Source organism: Anthonomus grandis, chromosome 10, assembly GCF_022605725.1.
Source record: "Anthonomus grandis grandis chromosome 10, icAntGran1.3, whole genome shotgun sequence".
Classification (NCBI taxonomy): Eukaryota; Metazoa; Arthropoda; class Insecta; order Coleoptera; family Curculionidae; genus Anthonomus; species Anthonomus grandis.
Window position 1 is genome coordinate 10897620 of NC_065555.1, and position 25734 is coordinate 10923353.

The 25734-nt window shown below is 30.1% G+C and overlaps 2 protein-coding genes across 6 annotated transcripts in view; one reads left to right on the top strand and one right to left on the bottom strand.

The window, feature by feature from the left end:
* LOC126741600 (transmembrane protein 135-like) overlaps positions 1-25734 on the top strand; it is a 71904-nt gene that overhangs the window by 28961 nt on the left and 17209 nt on the right. The gene's annotated exons all lie outside the window — the stretch shown is intronic.
* On the bottom strand, positions 136-17764 carry LOC126741601 (heat shock 70 kDa protein cognate 2-like). The gene is made up of 11 exons (XM_050448093.1): positions 17604-17764; positions 15016-15200; positions 12807-13046; positions 12515-12743; positions 12290-12455; positions 12025-12230; positions 11594-11904; positions 11397-11523; positions 11142-11344; positions 10135-10406; positions 136-363 (listed from the first exon to the last, which is right to left on the bottom strand). The coding sequence occupies exons 2-10, from the start codon at positions 15187-15189 to the stop codon at positions 10182-10184; spliced, it is 1881 nt and encodes a 626-aa protein (XP_050304050.1). The 5' UTR covers positions 15190-15200; positions 17604-17764; the 3' UTR covers positions 136-363; positions 10135-10181.

Consider the following 25734-nt stretch of genomic DNA (forward strand, 5'->3'; position numbering starts at 1 on the left):
ACGATTATTGAAAATACCATCTCAAAATAAAAAAAATCATGTGAAGTATGAAGATTAGTCTTTTTCTTCTTATCACCCAAGCAAACCCAATGAATAGAAATATCTGCTAAGGAGTATATTAAATAAAAATCAGTCTTTATTAAAAGATGCTTTTATTAATATATTTTGCTATAAGCAATAGAAATATTCCAATAGCTTCTTACATTTTAATATAAACCACTTATTATTTATTTTTTGCCCTTTTTCTTTTTCTTTTGAGCATCTGGCCACGGGAATCCTCTCCATCTTAGTAAATCTTGCACATTATGACATGTCACATAAGCATTTTCCATGGCGGCTTCTGTGAAAATATCCACGTTACATCTAGAAGAAAAAAATGCAGTTTTACATCCAAAATTTATTGAAAAATCGTGGTACATGAATGGTAATTTTTCCTAAAAATATTAGATATTTTTTCTTTAGTCCCACCCTGTGATAAAAACTTGTTGGACAAAACATAAAAAATATATCGTGTAAAACAGTGTCTTATAGCTCTTCTAATTACTTAGTTTATAAAGGAAGATAATGCAGAGAAAAACAGGATTATATGAACAAATTTATACAGTGCTTTCATTTCAAAACGATTCACCCTTAATAACTTTCGTAAAAAAAAATATTTGCTTACTAACTATTTGCTTACACATTTACCGATTTAATTTTTTTTGTACCGTTAAATAGAGAATTTTACGCTGCTTACTATGATGTATTACACGATGGGGGTTCCCATTTGACATATTAAAGTGAGGTTAGCTGGAGGTGAGGAGGTGATTGACAGAACTTCAGTAAATGCATAATTAAACATCCCCCTGTATATCTAATTTGACGTGTTTTCCTTTTTATTTTTTTTTTCTTTTTAAGAAAGTTATTAAGGGTGGATCGTTTTGAAATGAAAGCTCTGTATAGTGTAATCAACTTTAAATAATGTTCTTATTTAAGTATTAAAATGTGCAAACTAGCAAAAATGTAAACTTACCATTTGAAGTTGTAATGATAGTTAAAAGACAGAAAGTCATATTATAATTAAAAGTACTATGATACTGTTTGTAGATATAATCAATAAATACAGATTTTTGTGAAACCTTTTTTTAGTTTAATGGCATTAGTTTAATTACCAACTATAAAAATGGCATTTACATTTACCGAGATTCCAGTAGCAAATCAAATTTGTTAGATCCTGTACATGTTTTGTTTTTTATTGGTTCATATTTAACTTTTTCTAGTAACAAAAAGGAAAAAGATATGAAAAATGAATGTCCATTTTTACAAATTATAGATTATAAATTATTTTGCATAAAAGAGTGTCAACAGCCCAAATAACCAAGTTTATGAAGGAAAATAATAACAAATTAAATAGTTTTAAGATCCTTCCAAAAGGTTCAGTCTCAATATACCTTTTAAAATTTGGAACGTTTGTTTATTGATGTTCCAAATTTTACTAAAAATATATTTTTTTAACTTGTAACTAGAAAAAAGCTAACAATATCTTAAAAGACCTATACATTACCCAAACCTGCTATTAAAAAATATTTTTAAAATCAATACTCATTTTTTAAATATAATTATGACTTTAAGTTTTAGAAATTCTTTTATTTTTAGTAGAGGATCTGCTTATAAAGCTTTAATCTTGTTAATGTTATCTTTTATTTAAAAATTTCAGCATTTTTAGCATTTAACTTTGTAGGGTAAAGTAAGGATAACCATGGGCATAATGACATTATTCAACTCTTGTATATTTCTAAAAAAACATTGTGAAGAGTAAAAAAAATTAATTCCCTCTTTTTTTCCACATTTAATTTTAAGGAAAGTTTTAAAATTTCACCAAAAAAAAACTGAATAAATGTAAGCAAAATTGCTTTTTTTTTATATTATTTTTTTAAGAATTTTAAAAGATTTATCAATATAATGAATACGTGAAATTTTTAAAACTAAATGTTTTTTTTTAAAAAGAAGAACGTTAATAAAACATTAGTATGTAACATTATATAGATGCTTATATGTAGGTATGTATATGAATATATAGATCGGTTAACTATAAATCTGCAAAGAAAGAGAAAAATAAATGTCTTTTTAACCTTTTGTTTGTGATTTTGCCTATATATCTATATGTATTGTCATTAATTTCTAGTATATATTCGTATATGAGTAAACACAGGGATATAGAAAACATATCTTAAATGTGTACAGTAAATCTATATCTAACGAATATTACAAATATTAAACTAACCTTGCGCTTTTAGACCTGGATTTTTTACCAGTTCCCTTTTTCGGTTTTGATGCACCCTTTTTCTTGTTTTTGTCACCATTTTTACTATTTTTTCCTTTTTTCTTTTTGCCTTTTGGCATTGTCAACCAAAGCCTTATTCCACGACTAGGTTTTAAAATTCGCTCTGAAAAATTATTAGTATTTGGTCGATAATAGGTCCACCACTTATTTATAGTTTTGTTTAATCAATATTTACATTCGGCTATTATTTCTAGCCTGTTTAGTGAGCCCTGAGTCATAAAATCCCAAAACTTTTTTGTAGGAAAAACAATGTTTTGAAATAATTTTTTAAAAATAACTTGGTACGTCGGGCAAACGAATACGAATACGAAAGTAAATACAAGCTTTTGCCAAGTTAACACTGCGTGGAAAGTGTATATAGGCTTTGATGAAAATCAGTATAAACATGTCACATTATAATCTTATATCATCATTTTAAAATATTCAGCCGTAACTATGAATGTGATCCCATGTCAAAACTGTGAATTAAAAGAATTAAACATTTGAATTTCTTGCAGTGAAATTTATTGGGTTGGTAAAGCGATTTCAGCCTTCATTTAACAATTAGATATCATAACATCAAATAAATAAATCTTATTTGATGTATCTAAACAGTTTTATAAATCTGGGAAGCATGATCATATAATAATTCTGTATGTTGTTCTGCTTCTGTAATCATTTTGGTAATAGTTAATTGAAATCGTGTGTTTTTTTCTGTAACAAACATGAGTATTTTTTTTTTGATAATGTATCTTGGCTATCTTAGATGTAAACTGCAGTCATCTTCACTATAATGTTGTTAATGGCTTTTCTTAAAATTTCAATGAAAGAACCGTCAATATATACTGCCCGCAGTAATATTCCATAAGTCATCAGAGGTATAACCGCACCAAAACCAAATATCAATATGCATGCTTTATTTGCTGCTACACGGAATAGTTCATTGGACTTTGTTCTTCTTGTACTCTGACAACGCCTTCCCTGAAATTTTCTCTCCGTAATATCTTGCAGCAATTGGTATCTTAAATCTCTAATAATGTGTGCAAAATATTCGAGTTTCTTTTTCAAACTCTACCAGTTTATTTAGTTCAACTATTTTAAGTGTCCGTACATCATATATTAGAATGGAAAATACATTAACATCGAAGTCCATATATTCTTGTCCATAATTTTTAGCTTATGCCTTTGCAGCAAAGAAATTTTTTCAGTTTGATAAAAGATTTTTTAGCTATCTCAATTTTGGATTTTAGTACTTCTAACTGTTCAGTAGTTTTGTTTATTATTGTGCCTAAATATTTATAATAATTGGACTCTTTGAATTGGAATGTTATCAATTGTTAAGTTTACATCTATATTTTGTTGTTATGTGATAACCATATACCTTGTTTTCTTTAGATTCATATTGAGTCCATATCGCTTACAAGAGTCATTTATTCGTTGCAGCAGATTCTGTAGATGTTCAAATGGACATATCTACAATTGTTAAATTTTTAACCATTAATTTTTATTCTATTTTATAAACGTTGAATTCCATCCTGTATTTCTATATTTTTAGATAAACAGTCATTTAATCTAATCTTAACTTATTGCCCCAATACAGGTCTGCTATTAGTCTTATATCCCCATTATTAATATTTTTTATTTTTAATATTTCTATTAATTTTTCTCCGTTGAATGCTTTCTTAAAGTCTAAACAAATATATATATTTTAAGTCACATTCAGATATCTCTACAAAAGAACACTTAATCCAAACAGTGCTTTTCTAATTCTTGCTCGATACCATATTCTGTGATCTAATAAATTAAATTAGATTAAAAAAAAGTAATATATTGAACCTCTAATTAATACTGAATCAATAGGTTCAAATCATAATATCTCATACAGTTATAAGACGTTGATAAAGGCTGGTGGCTGCTCCAGGGCTAGTATATATATATCTAGAGCCTTATATTTGCCAAGATGTATGAAGCGATGTTCAGTGACATCTTCGCATACAGATAGATATTTGGGAGTTTCATCATCCTCTATGCAGACTCTGCATGTTCCTGATTGTTCTAATTTTGATTAGTGTAACAGAGCACTATCAAGAATCTTTCATTCATTCTTCATAGTTCCAAGGAAATCTTAAACTGTCTTATTTTTCGACTATTCGGGCTTAACCCACATTGCTTTTATCTTGCACTTCTTGCATGAGGAACGACCTTGCACTCCCGTGTGTCCAGGACCAGGAATTAAAGTCATATGGTTTTTCTTTCATATCTCATAAAGCTTCCATAAGTAGTCCCATACCATCTTGAAATATAATGACCTATGAGCTCACTGCTAATATGGCCACTTGACTGTCGGTGAAAATGGTTATGTTCTACCTGAGATAGTTTCTTTTGAGAAACGATCAGCTAAGCACATCATTAATTTGCATGTATTTCCCCTTGAAAGATACTGGGGAGTTTACCCAGCGACTCTGAGTATTTGGTGGGAGGCCCAAAAATCTTTGCCCCACTTCTTTTCCTGTCTTCGAACCATTTCATGCTACGTCCTTTGAATTCAATGCTTTTCGAGTCCTTCTTGTTATTTATTTTTGTTAAGAAAGATTTTCTCAAACTGATATTCATTTGTTATTTCATCTTTACCCAGATCAAGTAATGGGATACATCGCATCTGGGATATCCACCTCCTCTTATTCCTTATTCGTGATCCAAAGGGGAATACCTAGTCGCTGATATCATCAGAAATTAAATTAAAAACATGTTTTTTTCATTAAAAAATTCCATGCCAAGAAGTACCCAAATAGTTTAGCAACCTAAACCTTGACAATCGATTGTGAAGAATCCTTATTTATAATTTGAACGGTCTCTTCATATAATCGTTTTTCTGGATCCAACTAGATCGTTCGCCATAGATCGTTGTACTTATAGTTTCTGAGATATTGAAAATGTTGAGGCCTATTTTGGACTCGAAATAGTCGTTAAAAAGAGCCAATTAAAAAAAAAATTATCTGATGAGTTAAATCGGTGAAGTATAATCTAGCTGTAAGGGTCATTATTTTTTTTTGTGAAATATGCTGTTGTTTCCAAAATTCTACCCAGATCTGATAGTAACTTGGTAGTTTTGTAATTTATAGGGTGAGATCTACCCGAAAAATAAAAAAATCCAAAATTTGCTGGGAATTGCCGGAAAATTTCCTCTTTTTCTTTATAATTCCGATGTTTTTTTATATTATCGCCCTCCTAAAATCAATAAGACTATTCAAATAATTGTTGGCGTAATAGTTCTCCTGATCTCAAAAATTGCTCATAACAACCAGGTATTGTCCTCAAAATCTTAAGAACAAATATTTTTAAAATTTCGTTTTCAAATATGAATTTCTTTAAATCAACTAAACATTTAAAACTGTCATTACAACTAAACGTTTCTTAAATGTTTTTACTCAAAAATAAAATGTGGTACAACTCTATAATTAACTGACATGTACAAGTACAAAATTAAGAAGCAATCTAGGTGATCTGGAACATTACAGAATTTTAACTGCTAGGCGACTATTTTTGATCGTTATAAAAATAGCTTTAGTATAAGTAAAGATAGCATTGAATACGTTGACCCCTGTGTTGTGTCAAACATTAAAGTACTAAGTGTGTTGATTATTTTGTAGTAGGCAACAGAATATTTTAAAATAATGTCATGTCCATAAGACAGATTTCTATATAGATTTCTGACAAGTAAATGCATTTAATGTTACTTGATAGAAGTAAGGATTAGCCTATTCATTATGTATTTATTATTATATAATAGTATTATAGGTGTTTATGTTGTACAAACAAAAAAGTTTTTTATAAGTAACTCTAAACGTAACTCTCTTTTGTTGATTCTAATAAAACTTGTATGGCTTATTTAAATCATTAAAAAAATCTATAGAAGCAAGACATTAAAAACATCTTGTGGTAAAAAATGCTGTATTTTAGTTAGTTAATCTCAACATTAGTAAATATATACTCCAAAAATACTACAGGGTAATAGTTTTCTATAATAAACAACCTATTTTTATTCTGGATATTGGTTTAGTAGGTAGATAGTCAATATGATAAAAAATAAGTTTTTAGTGGAAAATTTCGGACTTAAAATAAATCGAAAATTAAAAAGTTTGACCTGGTTACATAGTGCATAAATGGTTATGCATCTAAGCTACTGATACGTATTGAATTCCCGCCTAAAATTATATGTTTAATTTTTCAGTTTATTATAATTCCAATTCTCTTCTAAAAATATAATGTGAGGGTTTTAAAGTGTTTCATAGTCATATTTCAATGTAAGATATTTTAATAATAGTATAGGAACATCATAATGATATAGAACGGCCAATTTAGTACATTAAGATAATAATATCCCACGTTAAATGGTATATGTTAAATAGTATATATGCGCAAATAATGCGTAAAAAAGAAACTAAATACACCGAACAATAACAAGACTTGTTATTGTTCGGTGCTAAATATTAGGAAACTACGCATCATCTATGTTGAATTTTATTTGTTATACTTGGCTTTAGCCAATAAAGGAATGCAATGATTTTTGGTGTATACATTCAGTTTTTATTATAAAGTTAATCGATTGTACTATATTTGCTACACTAGGTACTTTTAGGAAAATGTCACCTTTCCAATTAACATTTTCCGGTTCACATCTGTCTGTCTTATTTAAACCAAATATTACGCTTCTCGAAAATGTGTAAAAGTGCTTAAAAACTTTCACAATCATATTCATTATTATACTTTATTACGATGTTGCCAAGATTCCATTAAAATGTTTTAGGTCATTGTTATACTTTAAAAACCTCATCGAGAAAAATAAAGAGAAAGTGACATCAAACAAGGCAACACTTAAAAGTCAATTGTTCTTAATCGATATTTTTTATAAAAGAATTACATTTTAATCTTACAACGTAAATCATCCTTAGTTACCTATATAATTTGAACAAGAGCTTTTACCTTAAATCAGAAAGTTTAAAGTAAAAGCACTAGATCTTTGAATGGCATCACTGATAGAGTGAAACAAGGAATCTTATCTTGAAATCAGCAGATCTACTGTCAAAACAGTCGCGACGTATCAGATTCGTGGATGGGCCCATTTAACATGGGTAAATCCAGGGTTGTCATAAAACTCCCTAATGCTGATATAGTTATACATTCGCTTGGAATATTGACTCCTTACCTTTTAAGGGAAGAGCCGTTAAACGACCCTAGATTATCAGTAAAAACCTTTTCGGTCATATTTGCTCAAACGTTTATGTGACTCTGAACAAAAGTTCTCACAGGCGATCCCGAGCTATAGTTAGTATAAACCAAAGTTATTTGAGGATGAAGCGGCTTAGTTTCTAACTACATGAAGCAATAGAAATAGAATACTGGTAATACCACAATGGAAACCGTGCTAGTCATGTACTACAAGATACGTATCAAAACACATTCAGATAAGTAAATACTATAATAATATGAGTACCTATAGGTAGAGGCCACACATAAAAGGCGTCAAAACACACGCACACTATATACCCACATTTACAACAATCACACTTACACACTTGTATTTATATTAACTTTATACAAAATCTTTTGGAAATTAGTGTTTATGTAAGTGTTTCTTTCTCGATCTAATTTTTATGTTTACCTTACTCTCGAAAACACACATTTTCGCTGATAGGAGGGGGATACTTTTTGATGTCTAGGTAAGTATTAGTAATGATTTTGTGTAGAGAAGTTATGTGGGTGCATGCCAGCACACCATCGTACTCTATACATAAATAGCATGTTTTCCATTGCATTATTAGCAGCGTTCTATTGGTTCCTGCAGTTAGCTACTCACTTAAGTAAATAAATGTTTTCCCACCTTTGGATGCCTATTATAGCTCGCAAATTAACTCAAAAGGTCCTGCTCTTGAGAATTTTTGTTCAAAATCACCTAGATATACCTTTTTCCGAAGTTTTAGCGAATTTGATCGAAGAGATTCTTAAACTTAAAATGTGTGGGGTTCTTTCTGTTGATTCGTTTTCCCTGTTTCATCTTTAAAATTACTCTTTATATAGTTTTCCAACTTTTTCAACAAATGTTATTTTGAATGCGTCATGAAATCTTTAGAGCTCCTTTGAGTAGCTGCCACAATTCCCGTTAAGTGGATCTGTTGATGAACAAAAGTTAAAGAGTGAAGTTTTGACCGCAGTTGATGCGGAACCTAATGGTTCTGTGCAAAATAAATATTAAAACATTTACTTTACGAGTATATTAGGTTTTTAGCACTGAAAAATATAATTTTGCACTTTATTGTCGAGTTTCAAAGAGAATGCTAGCAATGCAAAATACTGGTTTTACCTGCATATCCTGGTGAAGGACCCGAAAATATTTCAGTAAGGTATTTTTTTAAAATTTGTTAATATTAAATATTTTTTGAGATTTGTTAATAATTTTGCACCCAAAATAAATAATCTGATTCCCCTTGAAATTAAAAATTGCCAAAACATGTGTTGTCGATCGTATATTTTTGAAAACAGAAAGTTTAAAAAAACTCTTTTAGATGTGAGTTTAAGTTTGCAAGTGTTAATTAAGTAGGTATACAAATTTAAAGCCTGGTGGTTTTAAAAATTATTTTTATATATCTTGGGTATATTATTAGAATTTGATTGAATTTTTATTGGAAATTGTGATATTTCTAATTATTTTATTTTATTTTTTGTTTATTGGATAACAGACACCGCACATGCAGGTGTTAAGTCATCTAGGTGAGTCGTTATTATTTATTAGTTTGGAATATTGTAAATTTGTCTGGGTATTAAATGTTTCATAGTAAATGTTTTGATTGGAATAAACACTTTTGGATATATTAGTTTAGTTAAGCTTTATTTTTTTTCTTTTGTGTGTATATTAGATACTTAGATAATAAATGGGGTAGATACAGGGTTTCTATACCTACCAAAATTATTATTATTATTATTTGTAAATAACAGGAAAGAATCATTCATTTCCTACAAGGTAAAAATAAAAATATTAGTGGACAATTTATTTACTGGCAGTATCTATATCTATAAAATATATAATACTATTACTAAGTTAAAAAATACTTTTTTTGTATAACTATTATGATATATATATTTGTTTTCGGATATAGTTTTTCGTTTTGCGCATCATTCAATACTCCGTGCGAGAATGAATATTTTCGCCTGAATTTTAGGATAAATACCTGTTGCGCCATCTAAAAGTCATGTTTCAAAATATGAATTAAGGTTAGTATATCTAGAAATGTTAACAATTCAAATGAATGATGTGTCCAGTTTTTTCTATTATGCTATCTAACGGTAATGATTTAAAGCAGGAAACAACAAGGTATTTGGAGCCTAGAAAGTAAACTATTCAAATAAATATGAATTAGAGAAAAGAAGCCAAACTAAGTAAATAGACATACAAGAAGTATAGTGTATATATAACATGTGCGTGCTTTAAAGTTTAATTCATATATGGCAAATTTAAATGAAAATTATGGTTGTATTTATCACATAAAGCCAGTGTAAGTTCGTTTATTTGCAGAAAAAAGTACAAACTTTTTATTGGCTTGGAGATTGCTAATAGATTATTAAATTATTATAATAAATTATAATTACTCTAAAAGGAGTAAAGTTATCATAATGATTTGTTAAAATAACTTATTTAGTAAATTTCAATTACATTTTACTAATAGTATTTTCTATTGTTAATTACGTGAAAGTAAGCTGTCCGACCGAAGGAAAATGGATATTTGCAAAGTGGAATGGATCTAGGAAAAGCAACCTGATAGGCTTAAAAAACTTACTGCTAACTAAAGAAAAAAATAAATAAAATAAAAGTTGCATTGGGAAGTTAATCAACTTCCTCTACTTTTGGGCCAGCCGTTCCCTGCTGCGCTCCGTTCTGATGCAGTTTCATCATGATGGGTTGACAATCTTTTTGCAACTCCTTCAGTTTATCCTCGTATTCATCTTTTTCAGCCAGTTGATTGCTATCGAGCCATTGAAGGGCAGTGGAACATTTATCTTCGACCAGTTTTTTATCATCTTCTGTTAGTTTGTCAGAAGATTCGACAGCCTATAAATGAAGAAAGCAATTTATTGTATTTTGTTATAGATAAATAAATATTTATTTCTTAATTTTAAGAAATTTCTTGTCCTAAGAAGCGAGGGTTTTGCTACGGGATTCAAATACATTTGGTTTAATAATTGAGCTTTTAATCAAATTTACTCATTTTCGCTGATGATCTCTCCGAAGAAATAACCGAGACATCAACTCTCTTCTTATAGCCTATCTTTTGTTTGAAATTAAAGATGTCAAATATAAATTAAGATGCAACGCTAGAAATTTTTTGAATTTATTAAAATGAATTTAGACATTGTGAATTTAATAAAAATTTCCTAAATTATCTTGAGTCTCTAGAAAACTAAGACACCAGAAAAGGAATTCAAGAGTATAAAAAAATGACCTAAGAGGATCTTACTTGCCCTTGAGAAGATGAATAAGGTAGTTACAAAGAAATTGAACATAACAAAAGAGAATAAGTTTCAGATCACATTTTATAGAAAACAAGATATGGAGAAGGTATGAGCAAGAAAAATAAAAAGATGTGCAAAGAACGTTTCTTTCCTTATTAAATAAAAACTAAAACTATAAGATGGTGATGAATCAGATTAGCTTTTATTTACTCTAAAGTAGAAAACCAAGTGATGCTCTCTACCTTCTGGGAAATTAAAAGTGTACATTTAATACTAAAATGAAAGAAACCTTTAAAATATCCAAGTGCTAAGAATCGATTAAGCGTAATTTTACCTGTTTAGCACTGAAAATATATCCCTCTAACTGGTTTCTTGCAGCAATCCTCTCTTTCTGCTTAGCATCCTCGGCAGCATATTTTTCTGCATCAGCCAGCATCTTGTCGATTTCAGCTTTAGAGAGGCGCCCTTTGTCATTGGTTATTGTAATTTTTTCCGATTTACCAGTACTAGCGTCTTTGGCAGAGACATTTAAAATACCTAAAGCAAAAAAAAATTAAATCAATGTTGATTTTGTTATTCGTTTACAAACCGTTGGCATCTAAGTCAAAAGTAACTTCAATTTTTGGTACCCCTCTAGGGGCAGGTGGTATTCCTGTAAGGTTGAATATTCCTAACAGATTGTTATCTTTGGTCATGGCCCTCTCACCCTCATAGACCTAAAATAAAGACAATGGAAAAGCAAATATAACAATAATAACATTTGGGCTTCACCAGACCAAAACCTACCTGTATCGTCACAGCATTCTGGTTATCAGCATATGTAGTGAAAGTCTGCGTTTGCTTGCAAGGTATTCTAGAGTTCCTTTCAACTAATTTAGTCATTACACCTCCAGCAGTTTCAATACCTAATGAAAGAGGAGTAACGTCTACCAAAAGAACATCTTGAATTTGAGAAGACGTATCGCCGCTTAAAATCGCTGCTTGGACAGCCGCACCATAAGCGACAGCTTCGTCAGGATTGATGCTCAGGTTAAGTGACTTTCCTCCGAAGAAGTCTTGCAACATCTTTTGAATTTTTGGAATCCTGATGGATCCACCTATTGATAAATTAAAAAGCGTTTTATTTCACTTGTTCATCAATCATATTTACATTTTTATAAATTAAAAATTATTCTACTATAAAAGAATTTTTTCGTTAGGCCTGACTACATACTGACCTACAAGAACTACATCATGAATTGCTGACTTATCCAGTTTAGCATCATTTAAAGCTTTTTCAACAGGTTGCAATGTAGATCTAAAAAGATCCATGCAAAGTTCTTCAAATCGAGCCCTGGTGATCTTAGAGTAGAAGTCAACTCCTTCATGAAGAGCGTCAATTTCAAGACTAGCTTCAGTAGAGGATGAAAGGGTTCTCTTTGCTCTGCCGAAAATTACATACGCCTGATAATTATGCCTATTTTTAAAAAAATATCAACAAACCTTTCACAAGCAGTTCTTAGTCGTCTAAGAGCTCTAGTGTTATTACTAAGGTCTTTCTTAAACTTTCTCTTAAATTCTTCAACAAAATGGTTTACCAAACGGTTGTCGAAATCTTCACCACCAAGATGGGTGTCGCCTGCAGTTGATTTTACTTGGAAAAGTGAACCTGAATTGTCAAGTAAATATTATTGGTGTAATAAATATAATTTATATAATTTTTTATACCTTCATCAATTGCTAAAATAGATACATCAAAAGTTCCACCACCAAGATCAAAAATTAGTACATTTTTATCCCCTTTAAGGTTCTTATCAAGCCCGTATGCCAAAGCAGCTGCAGTAGGCTCATTGATGATTCTCAGCACGTTAAGGCCAGCAATAACACCAGCATCTTTAGTCGCTTGTCTTTGAGAGTCGTTAAAATAGGCTGGAACGGTGATGACTGCATCAGAAACCTATAGAAAATAATATAGGAGTTAAGATTTTATAAATAGATAACATTTCTATGTACTTCATACCTTTCCTCCTAAGTAAGTTTCGGCAATTTCCTTCATTTTAGTTAAAACCATTGAACTTATTTCTTCTGGAGTAAATTTCTTGATTTCTCCTTTATACTCCACTTGAATTTTTGGTTTTCCTCCATCGTTAATTACGGTAAACGGCCAATGCTTCATATCATCTTGAATCTTTTCGTCATCAAATTTTCTACCAATAAGACGCTTGGCATCGAATACCGTGTTTTTAGGATTCATGGCAACCTAAAATTATTTGATCACACTCGGACATATATTAAAATAAAAATGAAACACAAAGCAGGAACAATAAGATTATCTTTAAAATATAATAATAAAGGAAGAGGAGAACAATTGTAGTCTCCTAAATAAATTGATATGAATAATATGTTCTTTGTAGAAAACTCTCCTTATGCCAGGATGGAAATTATGTCTAACCACATCTAGCAGCCTGTCTTTTTCTAGAAAGAAATTAGGAAAATGCTAGATATCTTTGAATACAAGTGATTGACATGGCGATTATATTCCTAGATCTTGATGTTATTTACAATAAACTTGCCCGTGTTGAAAGCAAATATCCAATTAGTCTCGGTCAATTATAGGATGTACCGCTCGGTTTCCAACTTAAATTTTACTTGCAATGAAAAACAAAGCCTATCACCATAAACCAGGGTCAGAATTGGCGAATGGAACATAAAGACCCAATCAACTGGAATTGGACCAAGATTATCTGCTACAATTAGATCACGAACACCCTTTCTTTACGTTCTCACCAATCACCCACCTGATTTTTCTTTATCAAAAGGTACCAAAACTAGACTGCACTGATAAAAATTAAAGTCTTGAGAGTTGTATTAACGGATCTAATATAGTCAGCAACAAAGCTAGAGTTAAGCTCCTATAGTTGAAACATAAGTGGGGATCGATAGAGATGTTTTATCGTATTATCCCAGTACTTTCTTGCCGTTTTTTAATTTATGACTAAGATTTGATTTCTGCACATAGGACCTGAATTGGCCAGACCTGTATAGTCAATTTTGAAGACGCTTACTAGTTTCTAAAGAATTTGATATTTAAGATATCTCAAAATAGGATGAACTTTATCATAATTACAAGTCACTTCTCCGGAAAACAAAAAAAGCAAAGTGAAAAAATATAAAAAAGAAACTAAAAGAAGAAAGATAAAACATATTATAACAAAAGAAGTTTTAAAATGAATAATAAAATTTAATAATAAAAAAGAAAATGAATAATATGGTCTTCTTAAATGACTTTTAGAGATTTTCATGTCTCCAAAATAGGTAATATTTTTCAACACACCCAGCAGTTGCAAAACCTAGAAGGGCATCACAAAAATGAAGACACTACTAGATTACTCCTCTAGATTCCACCTTTTATGTTACTCAGCTAGAAAAGCTACTTCTCTATATTCATTTCGCTCATAAAGCGTCATGCACCTGATGCAAAAATGGCTAATGGAACATAAAGAACCAATCAACTGAAATTGAACCAGGGTTAAGCAAATGCTGCAATCAGTTATCTGATCTCCATAATTTTGCTCTCCACGATTTTGCGATATGACTATTGACACTTGTTTAGACATTCAAGAGTCATATAAGCTTTTCGATTCCGAATGCTTTTAGTAGCTACAAAAGTTGCAACAATCTCTTGAAAATTAAATCTTTAAAAAATTGTATTGCCGGATTTCACATAGCCAGTGACAGACCTATGATTAAGCCCGGTTGATTATCTCCGATTATTCTTCGATTGTTATGTCACCACATAAATTTCACCTTTGAGTAAGTTACTTCTTCCAATGTCCTAGTTAAATCCCATTTAAGAGTCATATGGTTCACAAGTTTTTATTAGTAACTTAATTCTCTTGATGACAATATAATAATACTTAAAACGCCATAGTCATTCTCACTGCGTATTACAAGATTCCTTATTTAGTATCGTCTGGTATATTCACCATTTATTTTGCCTTTTTAGGATTCACATTTTGGTTTCTTGCTATTATAAGAAATAAAGAACACATGTTAAAAGTTACGTCTGTGATTATACTTGGATTTTATAGAACTAAAAAGGTTTTTTTGCATGTTTTTGAACCAGAATTCAAATTATTCATTAGTTGCGTAATAGGCAGGCAAATTAATTGTTTACTAAATAATCAATTTAATTGAGTGAATCAAATTGTTATATCTTATTAACTTACTTGGCTTTTTGCTGCATCCCCAATTAGTCTTTCAGTATCCGTAAATGCTACGTAACTGGGCGTGGTTCTGTTTCCTTGGTCATTAGCAATGATTTCCACTTTTCCATGCTGCCAGACTCCTACACAGGAGTAAGTTGTACCAAGGTCAATGCCAATTGCTGGTGTTTTCCCCATTGTAATTTATCCTAAAAAAAGTTAATTATATAACTTTAATAAAACCTAATACCATTTAGATGTTATTTTACCAAGAAATAATGCCTTAATGATGGCGAAATAAAGGCAAAGGCAACATTCTTGACTTCTTTAAAATGCTATTTACGTATGTTTCTTTCTGGTATATAGAGAAAGAACAGAAATTTCTCTTCCTTACTCATTTTCATCGGTTTGATAAGTTAAGTAGGTATATAAGTTACATTTAATAATTACTTGAAATTAAAACTTATTGATAAATTCATTTTCTTTTTAATCCAGTTGATCTAATATTAAGTAATTGAAATCTAGCTTGATTTAAATTAAAATATCCTAAACTTAAGGCGTTTTTTTAAGACTCTAGTGAATAGTATCCTGCCCAGAGAGATCAAATAGCTACCACAACTTTTAGCGTCCAAGAATACTATTTGCTGGTCACCATACTGATTTTAATACTGAAATTGCCAATTTAGATGTTCCAAGAGTTGATCTTCATTTCTTCCAGATTATCAAACATCGATATATCTGATTCATATCCAGGTTTTTAAGTACATTATGCTATAAGTCCTCCAGGAAATAATTTGCTATTATTAAGTTGGTACCTTCGTAGTGGATGAGAATTTTTGAGATAGATTAGCGCAAAGGTTCGAGAAATAGAAATCTACAAACATATGGATGATTTTAATATAAAATTTACCCCAATTATTTGCAAAAGGAATTCTAATATTATCCCAAAAGCGCTATCTGCCCCCAAAAAAATGTCATTCCAGGTTGCAAGACTAACTTCATCTACCCCATAAGCATTAGCTTAATCTGTGAGAGAGTCAAAAACAAGCCTTTCTTGCTAGTTAATCAATAGCTACTATTAGTTAGCGGGTAAGAAATGTAAGCTGACTTCTTCCTTAGATATAGGAGGATACAATTATCCAATTGTATCGATGGAGAGATTTTTTAATATTGACCAAAGGATCTAAATCATAAATATTCCCATTTACAAGCTCTAAAAAAAGGAATAGGGAACAGTTTGTCAGGTATAAATATGGGCTGTCTTTGCTCTATCTATGAATATTGTCCTTTTATACTCATTTTTCTTTTTAACATGTAACTTCAGTCATTTCTTAAAACTAATAATAAAGATTTTCATATTAATTTACTAAATTTAACCTATTATAGCAAAACAGGACTGAAGACATTTGATGAGAAGATAATTAAACTAAATGCCTAAGAACTTCTTATTATGAATTGAATTATAAATTTAATAATGTTTAGGAATAATTTTTTTGAAAAATGAGAGATAGAGAAAATTCTATGGCAAATTTCAACTATTCTCTATGACAACTACTATAGAGATCTAAAGAGCAAAAGTCGTCATTCCTATTTTCTATAGTAAATAATTTGCTTCAAGCCCACATCAAATATCAAAGATAATTTAACAAATTAATACCAATATATAACTGATTCATCTGGTATCTATTTATATATCAACGAATGTTATTATAACTGAGTATACGCAAAATTATAATTTATTACAGGCAAATCTTCTAGGTGTTGTAAATATATTATTTTATAAATTATGATATTATTCGCGTAAAATACAAACTAGATTCAATACATTCTTTATTGATTTTTTATTTTTTAATGACCTTAATATTTATTTATGTAATAAGTGTGTGATCCTTTTCTTATGAATGCGACAATTCTAATGAATAAAAAAAAACAAAATACGCAAATGCGTAAAAAAAATTTTATGATAAATTATCAGTTAAATAAAATAAACACCAAATTACTTTACATATAAAGTGAAAGTTTATAAATCCTGGAAAGTGTGTAAAGTGAAAAAATAATTTTTATAATGCTTAATATGAACCAGCTTATAAAATAGGACACATAATATCAAATTTGTCCAGGAGTAAATGATCAATAATAAAATAATGTGAATACAGCACAAACATATAAAAATTATTATATTTTATTTTATTTGTTTATATCTTATTTTTATTTATCGAAATTAAGTAGTTATTCAATAGCAAAAAAAATAAGTTAATTTTTCCGAATGAATAAATTTAATATATTTATTATAGTTAGATCTTTTTTCAATATTTAAATTTCCTCAATCTTGGCAGAATTTCAAAAGATTTTTGAAGAATTGCAATATTATTACTAAATGATATATTTCATGGTTTATTTTAAAACATTATTTAATCATAATGCTTTTTGTTAAATTTTTATATTATATCAATAATCTAAAATAAATTATATTATTTTTTATATGCAATATTCATTTCAATCTTTTGGAATTTACTGAACATCAAATTAAATTAACATTTTTAAATTATCCAGATAATAAATTAAAAAATTAAAATAAACTTAAACAGTTTAAACATTTAAAGTGCACATACCTTTAAGAACTAGAAAATATATTTTCACCGCCCAAATTAACTATTTGCACCAAAAATTTCGTTCAGTTTAAAGCACGATATAAGTTCAGAAGAAACAGAAATAGAATGGACGAGAAACGATACTCGCGTAAGTCGGTCTCGACTCCCACTTGCTTTTTTTCCATAATATTTTGCTTAAAAATCTATCTGGTATCTGTATCGTTACCTTTTTGGATAAAATATGCTGTATGATTAGTTTTGTTATTTTTAATTGGTGACGTTATGAGTTTATTGATCTTTTCTATTTATGGAAATACGCATTTTTCGTAATTTTACGATTTAAACCTACGGAATTATTGTTAGTTGGAAAAGTAGGTTTATTATTAATATATTGGATTTTTATCATTTTTTTCGTTAAAAACAACGACAGCTTTTTTTTTTTGTTTTAATTGATCCAATTATCTTTTAATTAGTGGGAAGCTTTCTAACAGTGATTTAAAACTGGCTTAATAACAGACTTACATAGAGACTTAGTATTTCAGAGGAGACATTTGTGCAAAACACATAAGTATTTTACTCACTACATGAATGCTTCCATGAAAAATGGAAAAATGGTAAAAGTAATTCTGTTACTGGAAAGACCAACTCTGGATTTGAGCCCCATTTATGCTAATTTATATTTACTTCACTAAATATTACAAAAGAGAAATAAACTAACGCATTTGCCGGATAATTTAAACTTACTTTTTACTCTCAACTTGGTAAGAATCCTACTACACTGCTCTCACATAATTTGGCTTTATACCAATAGGTTAGCTTTTCTCTATAAAGAAATATTTATTTATTTCAGTTACTTGCTTTCAGTTACTAAAGTAAAATAAATATTGATTAAGCTGAGGTGGTGTGGAGGGTTTGGTTGGGTTGGGCTCGTAAAGACATTGAATATACTGGGTTTCTAACAGTTTAAGCTATGAGTAGTAAAACTGTGTTTTACTACGGTTACTGTTCTCACTGAATGAGTTGAGTTGGTTGCATTAAATAGTAAAGTAAGCAGCACAACTGTTTAAAATATCATTACACACAATTAATAGAATTTGTAAATGCTTAGAAGCTTCTAAATAATTTTTGGTGCTGAATACCAATAATTTCAAGAAAACACTTGTTGACAGTCGAAACAACTAAAACTACTTAAATTACAAAATAAGAGCAAAGCAGCATATTAGAATAATTAACGTTTTATATCTTCATAAAACTACTCCCTTCTCAAGTTGATTGATTAAAGATGGAAACACCTGAGTCATGATAAAGTGATAGCCGGACAATGTGTACATTTTTTACTTGGACGTCTATGGATCCCGTAGACCACGTCATTGATTCTGGTGATCACATGAAATTGACTTTCCTTCTGACCTTCCAGTCTTTTCTTCAAGCTCCTCCTTTCAGTGCAATCCATCAAAGGGCAAGTCCACTGATGACTTGCCCTTTGGCCTCTGTAGATTCTGTAACCAGAATTAATGCCGGTAGAATTCGCCTTTATGTCATTACGTGATTTCATTTTACTACTTTCTGTGAAGTTTATCCCGTCAGTCTTGTCAGGTCCCCCAAAGATCACTTTTCCGGGGTTTTTCTAGTAGACTCGTGGATAGCAGAATGTTATGCCAATAGCAATGATTTTATACACTCTGTATCCCATTTGGTTTGCTTAGATTTTACCACAATTCTCAAATAGGTTCCAAAAGTGTGAATAAATCTTTAAACCAGTCCATCAGGTAGAGGGTGTAAGAGGGGTTGAGACAGGGATCTAATTGATTCCCGGCAACTGGTGTACTAGTTGGAATACTCGTAACTAAAAATTTCTTTCTTGGTCTGAATGTATCTCTATGAGGACACCCAGTTAGAATATCTTAACTAGGGAAACCCAATTAGAATCACTTTATTAATCAATAGCAACAAGAGCATAGCCAGGGCAAATTCGATTTCCAGAGCTGCTAGTAGGAAAAGGTCCTCTTACGCCTATGGCAATCCATTTAAAGGCATGGACAGAACAGACTACCGTAGAAACAAATTGAGATATTTTACTTTAGTCTATTTGCTATACCAGTTTGGCAAATTCTTTCTTGGGTACCAAAATATAACAGAATACAACATGTGTTAAAAACTACAGAAATTAATAAGTAAAATCTTAATAAAGGATAGAACCACAATACCTCGACTCGTCTTCTACATCGTTTTCCCTATTCGCACTTTCGCCACTTTGCACTGTTTACCATATAATAAACAGAAGTTTTTAATTGTAAATAAAGTAGACTCAAATAGATCGATTTGCAAAAAAACACAATTTTAAATACGGTTTCGAATTTTTAGATATTCTTTTGTCTTCAAAATTGTCATAAATCCTACACTAAAGGGCAAGTGTGTTAACAAAAAGGTCTAGAAGATATAAGCAAGAACGACTAGAAGATATAGTTCGTAGTGCCTTAGAAAAGGATTCAATACGGAAAAAACATGGGTACAAATGTTTCAAATCAACAGTTTATTTTTCTATAGAGCTTAAATTTTATCAGAGTTTACATTTTATTTTAATAGAATAACGCTTTAATTTTCATTGTGCAATACAGAGCATAATAAATAATTTGAAATTAGGATTCTATGTAACTTTTACACTGATGTAAGTAAAATCTGCATCAGACAAATCTTTTAGAAGTGCGTGAACTTTCGCGTGATTTTTGTGAAATTTGATTAAAGTAATACAATAATTACCCTCATCGAAGTCAGATGCTTAGTAAGGTCGTACTGAAAAATAACGACCTAACATGTGACTAGTAGAGTGCACAAAATGCATATGTGTGCATTGCTATTTTGCCTTTAAGAACCTTTCCATGCGTAATAATCGATTCCCCAACCTGTATATTATCATACATGGCGAAAAGTCAGTTGTAAGGTATGCGAATCTAAATTAGCAAACTCAGAGAAAAGTCGTTAGGTTGTGGTAGACTGGTTCACAGAAAACAGACCAAGGACAACAATTCCCTCTTTGGTTTCTGTGGACTGGTTAGAGATGTTGGTGAGAATAAGGTGGACGTAGATGTCAAACAAACAGAGTTTGGTTTTGTTTTGACTGAAAGCAACGGGGATGAAGTAAGGAATAAATGTTCGAAAGTTCGTGTGACCAGGGAAGGTTGGAATTTTCTATCTTTAAAGAGTCGGAGTTGTGCGTTTCTTCTTAGAGAAGAAGACAACTTGTGTTTTCCTAGAACTGGCTGATAACGTCAACTGGTCCATTGTTGTAGTACTGGATATGAGGTAATCCAGTTTTTCCTTGGGCGGTAGATTTAATGGCGGTGTTATTGTTATAATAAATCAGTGCTGAGAAATTTATATAGCCAGGTAGTTTTGCCGAAAATTTATAAGATTGGTAACTAAATTATGTCACACGTGAGGCATGTCGAAGTTTATTATGATAGATGATTTTTTCATATGAAGTTGATCGTTACGCCAATATGTAACATATCAAGTATTAAGTATATGGTAAATAAGGATGACGAGTTAAAAGTTGAGTTTTTAAAACTACAGTCGTATGTACCATCGTGCCCAAAAAAAAGTGGGACAATAAAATTTAGGTAGGGAATTGTCTCCTAGTCTATTATAGTAAATCGCATTCCTTGGGTATGGTATGCATATTTACGCATTATGAATTTTTGGAGTCTTAATAATTACATATTTAAATAATAATATTAATAGAAAACATTTTTATTTTTCGATATTTATTTTTATTTGGAACACATTTTATAAATAAAGCAAAACTAACTAATATCTTTTTTGATAATATGGAATAACAAAAAATTATTAATACTTAGTAAGCGCACCGTCGTTATCAATTATCGTTATCAATTAATAATAAAGCTTGCAAACGTCGTGGCATACTTAAAATTAAGTTTCTGGTATATTCTTCTGTTATTTGGTCCCATGCGTCATCTATCTTTAGGCGTAATTCATTCTGATTTCTAGGCCTAAAGTTATCCTAATACATACATTTTGCCATTTTACCCCAAACGTTTTCAATTGGGTTGATATCAGGGCTTTTTGAGGGCCACGGTAAAACTTAAATTCGTCTTTCGAACGACAAAATTTACACACGAATTAAAAAGTGCATTTTTGAACAGCATTCGAAATTTCATTCGAATACGAACCTCAAATGTAGTGGCAACGTAGCAAACTCGAGTGCTATAGTGCTATTGGAGGCCATGTCAGACGGGATGAAGACGATAAGGATTTTTAAATCTAACCTGAAATTTAAGTTTAAAAACATCAGGGAATTTTTAGGATTTTTTCATGGCGTTTCTTGGGTGTTGAATTGACTTTTTTTTTTAAGTTGGATTCAAAAAAATAAAAAAATATTGCGGTTTTGTGTATGGTAATGGTATATACCCATTCGAGACACCGCATGCGAAAAAGTTCGCATACGATGCGGACGAAAATACAAATATCGATTTTTCGTGCGAAATCCTCAAATTTCGTACCTATGCGAATCAAATTCGAATGGTTTCAAAGATACGGCTCCTGGTCCTCTAAAACTAATCCAGGCCCAAGCGTTTATACTAAAACGTCCACTTTGTGTATATCTTTCATCAAATCTGGTATTAGAAGGCCTCTAAACGCGGATTTTGCCATTATTACACGATTGAAAGGTTTTTTTATCCGAAAATAGTACCGTTTCCCATATGCTGTTTTGGTGTGCATATTGATGGGCAAATTGGGCAAAAAAATCTTCTCTGTTTGTTTGCTTCAGTCAATAATAGTTTATTTGTTGCACAGCAACTTTTAATTTCCGAATTTCTCATCCTACTACGAGCTGTATTAGCAGAACCAGGAAAATGCGTGTCTTCTTTCGCCTTTATTGCTGTTTCAAACGAATTGTTTCTTAAAAAGCCAACTAAATCTCTATTTTAAATATCGTTTGAAATTTTTGGTCCACCAGAACCTGAATTTCTTACAATAGCTCTATATTCTGCAATTTTTGCTTTAGCCAAGGAAATGGTCTTTTTACTAATGCCCAATTCTTCTGCGATTCTTCTTATAGGAACTCCACCCATCAGACGAGTGTATATTATCGCTTTTGGCTGAGGAGATAATGCGGGCATTTTGAAAGAACGATTTTGTTGACGCAGCTGTCACAAAATTAAATTACCTTTGACAACATCAAAATATATTATTCTAATAGACCAAGAGATTTGGGAGATTTTGCTGTCCCAGTTTTTTTTCGGCACGATAGTACGTTGTGAAGATGGACTTGGATTTGTGGGATGTATAATTTTAGTATTGTTGGCAATAATATGTAAGAATTCGCTGTTTATTGTAAATTCGCTTATTATTTTCTTAATAAGTTGAATAAATTGGAAATTATGTCATCTCCAGAATTTTGGGGAATAAAACATTGTTGTTATAATGTTTTGATATAATATAAGTTAAATTAAAAAATACAGTTTTATATACAGAGAATACTCAGTGTAAAGATAATACGGAAATATGGATCTAAATGTAGCAAAAAAGTAAAATTAATTAATAAAATTCTTTGTTTGACAGATGATACCTTAACATATATATTACAGTAATAACTGCTAATGATAATTATAAAGATGAGCAATTAACTATAATTTAAAATTGATAACCATTCTCCCTTATTACCTCACTTTAGTTGAACACTTATAGCTAATTATTAGGATATACACAGTATGACAATAATAAGTAAAAAAAGAAAATTGGCAAGCAACGTCAATGTAGATTTAGAAAGATTTGAATTTCTTTAATCCAAGTTGTATAATGAGTAATTCTTAGTTTTCTCAGATGGTGCTGCGAGGTAGTCTCAAGTTTTTTTTGCCGATATATGTAGTATATCGGCATAATATAATTTTCCACAAATAGATTACTATGTTGGTTTAAAAAAATATATTTTTTATGAGCATTTTCAATATGATTATAAAATAGTTATAAAACAATAATATTAAAATAAACATTATCGATATATTTTCTTAAATCTTAGTATCTCATCTCATTATCTGTCCTTTTATAAGACCTAAGACCTCTAAAAGTTTCTTTAGTCATTTGTGTTCACATTTTAAAGGCCTTTGACTAGGAATTTCTGTTTCATGTTAATGCGTGGACCTTGGCATTCGAGGAAAAAATATGTATGTATATAAATTCAATAACTAAAACATAAACGAGGTATTAAAAAATGTACAAATAAACTCACCAAAAGGTAGTGAACAATAAAAATTAAATACTTGGAAAAAAATGTTATCTTATTACAGCTTCACGAACAAGTAGGTACGTGATACAATTTTACATTGGAATAAAGCTTTACATTGGGAAGTTTATCGCTTTCTATTTCAGAATGAAGTCGAGCCCTAGCAAAGAAATAAAAAAACAGACTTTGACAAGAAAAATGTGATTTATTTTTCATTTAATTAAAAAAATATATTTATTTTTAGGATATGTATATCTATTTTATCAAGATCGCATTACTTACTATTATAATATTTATCGACAAATTAGGCAAGTTCAATATCTTTTTTATTAAAAAATAATTAAAACAATAGGTTAATCGGGATACTCGGCTAAAATTAAAAATGTATTTTCGCTTCCTTATAAAAAAGGATGTAACTTTTAAATTGTTTACTATCAATACCAGTTTTATACGCAATTAATGAACCGTTTTATGTCTGATAAATGATTCTGAATAATTAAAAATAATCTTTAACCCTATATAAAATATGTTAAACAAAAAGCATTACAATACTGATGACCTCATTAAAAAATTAAATGCTTTATGCGGAATCTAGCATACGTTAACCATCCTTAACGTTAAATTTTCTGATAAAAAACTTATATAATATTTTTATTTCTTTTTTATCAATGGAGTAAATTAGTGATTTAAAAAAAACTTATATATCTATATACATATATTATAATTTAATATGACCGTAATTAGTAAAGAACTTTTTGACTCAAAAATCGGCCCTGAATTTCATTGCGGACATCTTCATTTTTGGAATGAAAATTGTGTAAAAAGCAATTATTTATTATCCTTGAAAGTGTTCAAAGGCAGTTTAAAATTTTTCATCCCGATTTATTTGGTAAGTTGTTTTATAATTATTAGTATTTCTTTTTTAATTTTTTGTTCTTCTTTGTTACTCAAATAAGGCTTGTAATTCGATATGTTTAATTAGTATGTCTTTTTGGTTTACTACTTTTATCTCGTCATCAAATATTAATGAATTTATATTTGTTATTTAGCACCATATAAAAAAAGTTAAAAATAATTGGAAAATAAAAGTTAGAACGTTCCTTATTATATACACATTTCCACTTATTCTGATTAAGGATTAAGTATAATTTTCCAATGCATTAGCCTTATTATATATTCTTTTATGCATTTCTATCTACACCAATCTTACTTCTTTAGTTAGGTAGAGATATGAGATATTGTAAGTGGTGCCATTTCAACCTTGAGATATTGGGCATATTGGTAGATTTTATTAATGTTTGATGTTATTTCTTCTTTTTTTCTCTCAAGCAGATTTAACATCTAATTTGAAGAGCCTTATTTCTAGATTCCTATTTGTATGTCAAGATAAGCATGCTAAACATCTTCTTAGTATGCTTTTGATTGCGTCAATAGCTTAAAAATAGTTAATAATAAAAAATAAATATTTAAACTTAGTTCAGAACAGAAACTTAGTTTGGTCAAGCTGTAGCGGCGTTGTTTTTTGACTTGTTAAAGGCTTGCCATGATATTTATGAAGTTCTTATAAATATAGTCGCCGCCAGACATAATTTATTTTAGTTACCTGTTAAAAAACTTGCTTGAACTTATTGTAACGATATTGTAACACCAAGAAACCAACTGATTCTTCGTCATACCGCAACGACACAAGTCGCACATCGCACGACGTCTTCAAGGTCAGCGCATCTTCCGGAATAGTCAGCCGAATATATAAGGACCATAGAGAAATAAATATTAAACTTAACATACTTTTAATTACTCTATGATAAGGACCGCCTCGTCGCTAGGAGTCACCTGACAGTTCAGTGAAGTAAAGTTCGGAATATTGGCGCGAGATTTAAATCAGACATAAAAAGTTGTAAATATTTA